A 9,986-nucleotide genomic window follows, 5' to 3' on the forward strand; every position below is an offset into this window, starting at 1 on the left:
AGACAGGGTCTGTGTGGCAGAAATGATCTGTCGTCTCTATGGAAATAAAACACTGTAAAAAAACTGTAATGCTCCATACACAGAGAACATACATAATCTTAACCTAAGCTAGGCTACACAGGCATTTATTTTTTTAGACCAAGACATATTTTTTTTGTCAAATTAATTATTTGACTGGTAATGCTGCTCAAGCACTAATGTTTCATGCGAAGTGTTAATTTTAATAAAAGGTACTTGTCAAGGAGAGACTGCCACCTTGGCCACTGAGCGCAAAGTGACAATGTCTTTGTAAAGGATCCTCCCTCAAACCCCTGATACTCACTGCATCAATGCTTCCTCCATCTCAGCCAGCATTGTTATCCCTAGTAGGATGTCACTGGCATCCTGCAGTCACTCAGTTGGCTGCTAAACCCGAGAACTATCACAAAAGGGAAGTCCCATGCTCACCCATATCTGGGCCCACCAGGTATTGTTGCCAGCTGTGATGGAGGCAGGAATGGTGAGGGACTATAACTAGGTTGGGGGGTGGCTTTACAGTAATACTGTCACTTTGCCTCGAATGAAAAAGGTGATAGCACTGCTTTACCACTTGACAACCAGGCTATGGCCAAATGATGGCTAGAGCATGGTTGTCCAGTACCGGGAGGGCGTCATATGACCCCAGCGGCACGCACCTGGCGCTGTCTGTGATCGCTGATCACATGAGAAGGTAAAAGGCCGATCACAGCGGAATTTTTACCACGTGATTAGCTGTGTCCAATGACATAGCTGTTCACAAAGTAAATACAGTTTTCAGTTATTGGCAGCTCTTTCCTCATGCTGTCACATCGCGAGGAAAGTATTGCCAATAACTGGCAAGTGTCACAGAGGACATCTGCACTGATAATCAGTGCAGCCCCAAAAGTGCCCAGCAGTGGCATCCATCAGTGCCCAGCAATGCCACCCATCAGTGCCCACCAGTGCCATCTAGCACTGCTGCCCATCAGTTCCACCAGTCAGTGCCGTCAGTAAGTGCCGCCAGTCAGTGCCACCAGTCAGTGCCCATCATTGCAGCCTATCAGTGCCCATCAGTGCAGTCCATCAGTGCTGCATATCAGTGCAGCATCATCAGTGCCTCCTCATCAATTCCCACCAATGCCGCCTCATCAGTGCAGCCTATCAGTGCCCATCAGTGCTGTCTTATCAGTGCCCATCAGTGCTGCCTATCAATGCTGCCTTATCAGTACCCATCAGTGCTGTCTATAAGTGCCCATTAGTGCAGTCTCATCAACACACATCAGTGAAGGAGAAAAATTACCCGTTTGCAAAATTTTATAATAGAAACAAAAAAAACTTAATTTTTCAATTTGTTTTATCCTTTTTTTGTTTATGGTGCAAAAAAATGAAAAACCCAATGGCAAATACCACCAAAAGAAAGATCTATTTTTGTTTAAAAAATATTGTTAAAAATTTCATATAAGTACAGCGTTGCATGACTGCGGAATTGTCATTCAGATTGCTACAGCACTGAAAGCTGAAAATTGGCCTGGGCAGGAAGGGGGTAAAAGTGCCTGGTAGGCAAGTGGTTAACATTATATCCATAATAATATTAGGTAAGGCATCAAGTTTAGAATTGTTTATATTTTGAAAATGAAAACCTCCCACATTATTATCACAACAAAATAGTGAGTTAAGAGGTTATTCAAATAGTATAAAAAGATTTGTTTGTGCAGAGATTGATTTTAAATTATTAAGCAAAGATGTTTTTTTTTATCAAAATTTGCCACTCTGGGTAAGAAGATACCAATTAAATATTTAAAAGGTCAAAGTTGATTTACATGGGACCTAAAGGAATTTACAGAGAATATACAAAATACCATGGAATCTACCAGATGGAAGACATCTACCAATTCCTGCTCCAAGCAGTAAAGTTCATGGGAACATAAAGAAAATAAATGATATAATATAAACTTTGATGACTTGAAATGATGCTTTGAAAATGTATCTTTTGTCAGTAGAAACTTAGAACTGGACTTTAAGAAAATAAAAATATTTTACCACTGATCTGTTTAAATTTTACATGCTGTGTAAAAGCTAATTTTGATTTTTAAGATTCCATTCTCTAAGTCCCAAGTTCCAACTGTAATCTGCCCAGCTAGCTCATATTTGTGCATAACCTTGGCACTTTCCAAGGGTCTAAATGCTAGAAGTATCCCATCAAAACACTATTCTATCCCACATCACTATTCTAAACCGTATTATATATGAAATGATGACCATCAATGTACTTACTGGTACAGTGTTCTAAATACTCCACCATGCCCATTCAATGCATATAGTGCCACATACCACATGTAGCACTACCCTCTTGGGAGCGACTTGATTTGTTTTGGGTCCACCTAAGCCCTGTACAGCCAGGCAACATGCATTCTTCACACTTGTAGTCAGTAAACAGTCCTTAAATGGGGGTTTTAGTTGTTTTTAATAAGGGGTTAATAACTTGGATGGGGTCTAGGGGTATATGAGATGCTCAAGGAACTGTAAACTTGAGGACAAACTTCTTAGTGACATGTACACTGTACAAAAAGACGTGGATCCAGAAAATAGCAAATAGAGCTCTGTCTCTTTTAGAGAGCTCTAAGCCCCCTTGGAGTACCTCCTCAGATCCCAGATGAATTCTTCCTCTTCACCAAGCTGGACTGAGGATATCCCTGGGCAAGGAATTCCACTATCTAGCAATGAAGTAGTCCCAGATGAGAACTAGTTTGGTCTCAAACTTGACTGTCTTCTCCGTTTATCTAGCCCAGGGGTTGTAGGAATACTCACACTGTCCTGTCCTGTCAGTGTGGTAGGTCGGTAGCTGCTTCCAGGCCTTTTGGTGGGCTGGCTCCTTTCCTTACTGCTCAGGATGTCTTCCCTTAGGGATGGTGGAACAGTGAAGATCATTCTCTCCAGCAACCAGCCTGAAGATAGGCTCTCCTCCCTGGGGCCCCCTCCCAGGCTTCACACTCCAGCACCTTCCTTCAGTCCATCTTCCACCTGATATGCCTGCTGCTCAGGCTCTTCCACATTTAACAGTTGTCCTTGGTCACCATGCCCCACCTCCTGCCTGGGGATTGGCCAGGTTCACTTAAACATGCAGATCAAGACTTCCTCCCCTCCTCTGCCCCTCTTCCAGAAAGTTCTCTGAGTTTCTGGAAAGCCCTGACCTGTATTGCCTCCCAGCCTGTCCTGAGGTGAACTTCTGCCTCACTCCCAGGCTGACTCATCCCAGGCTGCTACCCAGCCTCTGTCTAACAACAATCCTGCCTAGCTAAGCTAGAGGGTGCCACACACATTGATGTCACAACTTCCTGCTGAGCTAGAATAGGGAAAAAAAATGTCTTTAAGGCTGAACTCCAGGCAAGCAGCTAAATATACATTTGAAAAATTGCATATTTGTCTTTTCTTATTTGTCAATCTGTTCAACTAGTTGTTGATGCAACACCCGTGTCAGATAATGTAGTCTGGTTTGGAACCTCTATTGATGTTAAGTAGTACATCTTGGTCTAGGACATACCCACAGCCAACTGAAAGGGTAATGAATGAACATCAGCACACTAATGGGTCATCACTCAGCTCACTCTGTTCTTTTCACATCAGTGATATTTGCTATGTTAGAACAAAAATACTATGGGACTTATTTGCTAAAACTGGAGCGTGCAAAATCTGGTGCAGCTTTACACAGAACCAATCAGCTTTCAGATTTTATACTCAAAGCATAGTTGAACAAGCTGAAGTTAGAAGCTGATTGGGTACCATGCAGAGCTGCACCAGAATCTAAGTGCTCCAGTTTTAGTAAACCTCCCCCCATGTATTGCAACACAGACTAATTGGCTAATACTGTTGACTCTCACTCTAAGTTTAAGGCTGGCTATATACATATACACTATATTGCCAAAAAGCATTGGGACACCCCTCCGAATCATTGGATTCAGGTGTTCCAATCACCTCCACGGCCACAGGTTTTTTAAAAATTAAGCACCTAGGCATGCAGACTGCTTCTACAAATATTTGTGAAAGAATGGGTCACTCTCAGGAGCTCAGTGAATTCAAGCATGGTACTGTGATAGGTTGCCACCTGTGCAATAAGTCCATCCATGAAATTTCCTTTGCTACTAAATATTCCAGCTATTAGTGGTATTATAACAAAGTGGAAGCAACTGGGAACAACAGCAACTAAGCCATGAAGTGGTAGACCATGTAAAATGACAGAGTGGGGTCAGTGCATGCTGAAGCATGCCTGGAGCACTCTAAAGCAGTAGAGACATGTTCTCTGGAGTGAAGAATGACGCTTCTCTGTCTGGCAATCTGATGGACATGTCTGGGTTTGGCAGTTGCCAGGAGAATGGTACTTGCCTGACTGCATTATGCTTAGTGTAAAGTTTGGTGGAGGGGGGATTATGGTGTGGGGTCGTTTTCCATTGGTTGGGCTTGGCCCCTTAGTTGCAGTGAAGGGAAATCTTAAAGCATCAGCATACCAAGACATTTTGAACAATTTCATGCTTCCAACTTTGTGGGAACAGTTTGGGGATGGCCCCTTCCTGTACCAATATGACTGCGCACCAGTGCAGCAAGGTGTCAAAAGACATGACTGAACGAGTTTGGGGTGGAGGAACTTGACTGGCCTGTACAGAGTCCTGACCTCAACCTGATAAAATATCTTTGAGACGAATTAGAGCACAGATTGTGAGCCAGGCCTTCTGGTCCGACATCAGTGCCTGACCTCACAAATGCACTTCTGGAAGAATGGTCAAACATCCCCATTGGCACACTCATAAACCTTGTGGATATCCTTCCCAGAAGAGTTGAAGCTGTTCTAGCTGCAAAGATTGGGCCAACTCAATATTGAACCCAATGGACGATGATTGGGATGCTATTAAAGTTTATGTGTGTGTAAAGGCAGGCGTCCTAATACTTTTGGCAATATAGTGTAGATTTCATTCATTTAGTCTAGGGACTTAACAGGCTATTGTATTCTGACAGCTGGAACCACCAGCTGTCAGAATATGCGAACAGTACCTGCCTCTGATTGGATGCAGACACTGTTTGGTTGACAATTTTACAACAGGTTCCTTAGAGAAAAGATGATTGCACAATCAACTCTTGTTGAATGGAGCAGTGCTGGCAGGGCCATACACCTCTCGCATTTCTGCCAAGCCAGCAGGAATTGCCAGACATTTGAGCAGTGTATGGTTAGCTTAAGTCTTGTTGTGCAGGTGAATACAGAAACTGATACAAAGATAAATTCAGGTACTTATATTTATTGCATGTAAAAATGCATTTACTTGCATCTTAACTGCCTCCCGCCTGCCATACAAGGTAACGATGGGCGCAAGGCGGTTCTCTTGTTCTGGGAGGACATCATATGACGTCCTCCCACTCTAACCGCGCATGCGCAGCTCCGGGGGCGAGCAGCGCGGCGATCGGTGGTGCGCTGTGTCTCTCGGACACAGCGGATCACCGATCAATGGAAAGAGCCGAAGATGTCGGCTCGCTCATGTGATCAGCTGTGTCCAATCACAGCTGATCGCATGTAAATAGGGAAATGCCGGTTATCAGTATTTCTCTCCTCACGAGCTGTCAAGCTGACAGCTCGTGAGGAGTAGAGAGCCGGTAATCGGCATTTCCCTATTTACATGCGATCAGCTGTGATTGGACACAGCTGATCACATGAGCGAGCCGACATCTTCGGCTCTTTCCATTGATCGGTGATCCGCTGTGTCCGAGAGACACAGCGCACCACCGATCAATGGAAAGAGCCGAAGATGTCGGCTCGCTCATGTGATCAGCTGTGTCCAATCACAGCTGATCGCATGTAAATAGGGAAATGCCGGTTATCAGTATTTCTCTCCTCACGAGCTGTCAAGCTGACAGCTCGTGAGGAGCAGAGAGCCGGTAATCGGCATCCCTCAGAGGGGGACATGTACACTGATCATCAGGGCACTGATGATCAGTGTGCCCTGATGATCAGTGTAGCCCCAGCAGTGCCACCTGTCAGTGTCCATCAATGCCAGCTGTCAGTGCTCATCAATGCCACCTGCCAGTGCCCATCAGTGCCACATCAATGCCACATATCAGTGCCTACCAGTGAACATCAATGCCACATATCAGTGCCCATCTGAGCTGCCTTTCAGTGCCGCCTATCAGTGCCAGTCAGTGCCACCTCTCAGTGCCAGTCAGTGCCACCTATCAGTGTGCATCAGTGCCGCCTATCAGTGCCCGTCAGTGCTGCCTATCAGTACCGCCTAACAGTGCCAGTCAGTGCCACCTATCAGTGCCTTATATGAGTGCTGCCTTTCAGTGCCCATTGTTGATGCCTGTCAATACCCATCAGTGCCACCTACCATTAACTTCTCATCAGTGCCCATCAGTGCAGCCTATCAGTGCTCATCACTGCAGCCTCATTAGCGCACATCATTGAAGGAGAAAAATCACTTATTTACAAAATTTTATAACAAAAACAAAAAACTTTTTTTTTCAAAATTTTCAGTTGTTTTTGGTTTGTTTAGCAAAAAATTTAAAAACCCAGAGGTGATTAAATACCACCAAAAGAAAGCTCTATCTGTCTCAAAAAATGATAAAAAATTTCATATGGGTACAGTGTTGCATGACCTCGCAATTGTCATTCAAAGTGTGACAGCGCTGAAAGCTGGAAATTGGCCTGGGCAGGAAGGGGGTAGAAGTGCCCTGTAGGCTAGTGGTTAATACATACACAACTGTATTAAAGTAAACCTGTCACTTGACCCTTAAAGGGCAAAGTAATGGGGCATCTGATAGCTTGTTCCTCACTCTCCTGTCACCGTATTAACCAGCTGGAGGCCTGTTTAAAAAAAAAAAGACGTTTTTTCCAAGTATAGAGGAGCATGTGACCATCCACGCTTCCTTTTACAATGTAGTCTTTGGCTCATGAGTGACCATTTACCAAACCTGTTCACTGTCACATGAGGGCAAGGAGAAATTATTTGTAAGCTCCAATAGAAACTGAGACTTATGTAGGGGCTCTGCTGAGCAAATTTGGGTAAATGGAGCGAAGGATGGTATGAGTTAGTAGAAGAGGAAGTGGGCTCTCAAGAGAACCTGTTACTTTGCTCTAGATGGGCAAATTGATAGGATCACTTTAATTGCTTTTGATATATCTGGCTAGAGTTCGACAAGCACACTCAAACAGAACAAAACTTCAACTACCTAAAAAATGATGATAGTCACAATATCCTACTGTACTTATGACCCAGCCTCAGTGTGCTCAGACATAAACAACATTCTCAAAAGAGAATGTTTAAAATAATTCCATTTTAGTATTGCTTTAGGCTGTAAAAGTTTCCTCTTAAACCGTGATAGCTTTCTAATATGTATCATTTATTCTACTCAACAGATACAAGATTTCAGACTTTCATCCAGGCTGTTAGACATGCTAATGCCATGCAAGTTCAATGAAATCTGGCCATTTTGAAAACATGCAGATACTGTATATAACTGTAGAGTAAGACTCATAAAGATTGATTGTTATTATAAATAATGTACTGTAGTTGTAGAAATATATACATATGTATATAGTGTATAAAAATATAGTGTATTAAAATAGAACCAGTACATCATGCAGCAGATTATGCACTCATAAGAAAGATCCCTGCCCCATTAGCTCTTACAGTGATTTACATATACATTTACCCCATTCTCATTTTGCAGCATTACAGCATTGGAGATTGTAAAATTTCTGGTCTGTTTGCTGTGAATTCCATTTGCCTTTTAGCAAACTAACAATTGGATTTGATATTGCTTTTTTTCCAGCAATAGCATTCTTCTCTTTACTCTTCCTTAAAGTGTTTGTAAACCCTTACATATACCCAGTGAAGTGACTGGCCTCAAGTGATGCACAAAGATGAAACAAACCCTCCTACATAAGTTTTAACTCTTTATCTACAGTCTTCACTTCTCTAAAGTTATTCAAAGTCCAAAATGTATACAGCTTGTCTGAGAGTTCAGAAAAAAGGGGGTGGAGAGCTGAAGTCAGTGATGAGAGCTCTGAGAGCTGATTGGAGGGAAGAGACACATCCCTTCCACATAGCACAAAGGAACAGCGATGAGGCTGGAGGTCCCTGCCCTGACACCTCTTTTTTCTTGTTATCAGGAAAACTTGATCACTGAGTTGGATAGCTGGGCAGATAGTACGAGGAACCTCTCCCTATACGAACATGTTACATGTTCCACCCTAAAAACAAGTGGAACATGTAACATTTTCCCAAAGGTGAACTTATCCTTTAAGGAAGCTCATTCCTTTGATTCCTAACACACCACAATGAACCAATACTTAGATTTGCTGCATTTTCATAACAATAAATAGTGATGTACCATACATTGCAGTACACTGCTACACAGGTACATTGGAAAAGTTCATTAGGTGTCATTCACAATGTAAATACATTAGTATGCCTAATCCGGACACACGTTCACTTTAAAGCCCACCCCAATGCATTTATGCTCACCTTTGCAGTGCTCCCCTGGCTCTTTGTAAGAGCTGCTGCAAAATACCCAGTGTTTCCATGTATTCAGGAACAATAGTACCTCCTTCTCTGATGCTTGGCCTGAGCAACTAATCTGCGGGCCTAAACACCATCACATGATGAAAGCAGTGACATCATCAACTATGTGTATGTTTATCTGGCATCTGAGCTTGCTCAGGGTTAGAACTACAGGGGAACAAAGCATCAGGTGTGCAGGGAGCGGTGGAATGTAAAACCATGCAAACATGCACAATAATTGTATAACATTGCACAATACTTGTAAAACATTAATAATTTTGAACACTTTAAAAAGGTATTAAACCCAAAACCAAAAATATAATAGTAGCTTACCAATCATGAGATGTGGTGGCTGCATCCGTTTTCTTTCCTTAGGATTTTTGCTTTCTGTTTTTACCTGGTGAGTTGCCCAGTAACACACCACCTGTACTAGAGTGTCTCCAATCTGGATGAAGGAGCACAGGGACTACATTCGGGTGTTTACAAGCCATTGGGGGAAGCCCCGGCGATTAGCTTGCATGGTGCCACATGAGCCAATTCCAAGATTGTACAAATGTCTAAATAGTGGCATGCTTGTATAGAAGTTGTCCACATATAAGTGGTACCCCTTGCATAACAAAGACAACGCCAATTCCCATACTATCTTGCCACTTCTCACCATGTAGTCTGGGCAGTCAGGGGGCTCTACTTCACTGTCACTTCCCCCATAAACCCTAAAATTACATTTATAGTCTGTGGTTCTCTCACAGAGCTTATACAGTTTGACCACAGAACTTGCTGAGGAGGTACTGTTTGAATGCAAGGCGGCCAGTAAAGTGAATGATGGACTCATCCAAGAAGATGTTTTGCTGCGACGTGTACACATGTGCAAATTTCTCAGGTGGTTTATGAATGGCTGAATTTTTCAGAGCCAGTCATGTTCAGGGTCACCCAAAGGACAACAGAGTGTGTTATCACTGAAATGCATGAAGCACAGTATTGTCTCATATCTATGCCTGGCCATGGCAGCAGAGAACATGAGCCTATGATGAATTGGGATTATTTTTTGTAGTGCTCATGTTGAGGGTTGGGCCCAAAAAAGTTTTAATTTCAGAAACCGAGATCCATGAGAATGGTCTGGCAAGAGCTGAATTTTGGCTGGCTGCAATAAATTATTGTGCGTATAAATTTCTTTGGCCCAAATTATACAAATCTTCTGTGAAAAACAACTCCAAAAAATCAAGGGGAGTTACATTTTCGGTTTTCACCTGAATTTCGGGTTGGGTAGTGAATGGGGGAAGTTGTGGGTGCTGCAGAATCTGTTGCCTGCCAATAAGGATTTGCAAGCACATCCGGAAGGACACTATGGGCTCTACGGGTCTGTGTTTGAATTCTTGGTAAACACAAATGCTCCTGCGCTTGGGGATGGACTCGATGCAGTCTACAACCACATTAAGAATGTCCTGG

At 43.1% G+C, this 9,986-nt stretch overlaps 1 protein-coding gene across 1 annotated transcript in view; it reads right to left on the bottom strand.

The window, feature by feature from the left end:
• Positions 1-9,232, bottom strand: part of LOC149459999 (G protein-coupled receptor 143-like) — an 85,736-nt gene extending 76,504 nt beyond the window's left edge. The window contains exon 1 of the mRNA XM_089680286.1: positions 8,874-9,232. Coding sequence (XP_089536412.1) covers positions 8,874-8,898 — 25 coding nt within the window. The 5' untranslated portion in view covers positions 8,899-9,232. The remainder of the gene's footprint in view (positions 1-8,873) is intronic.
• Between the last annotated feature and the right edge of the window lie 754 nt (positions 9,233-9,986).

This window comes from Staurois parvus, unplaced genomic scaffold (genome assembly GCF_062004578.1).
Source record: "Staurois parvus isolate SC_StPar_1 unplaced genomic scaffold, SC_StPar_1.0 ptg000238l, whole genome shotgun sequence".
NCBI classification, from domain to species: Eukaryota; Metazoa; Chordata; class Amphibia; order Anura; family Ranidae; genus Staurois; species Staurois parvus.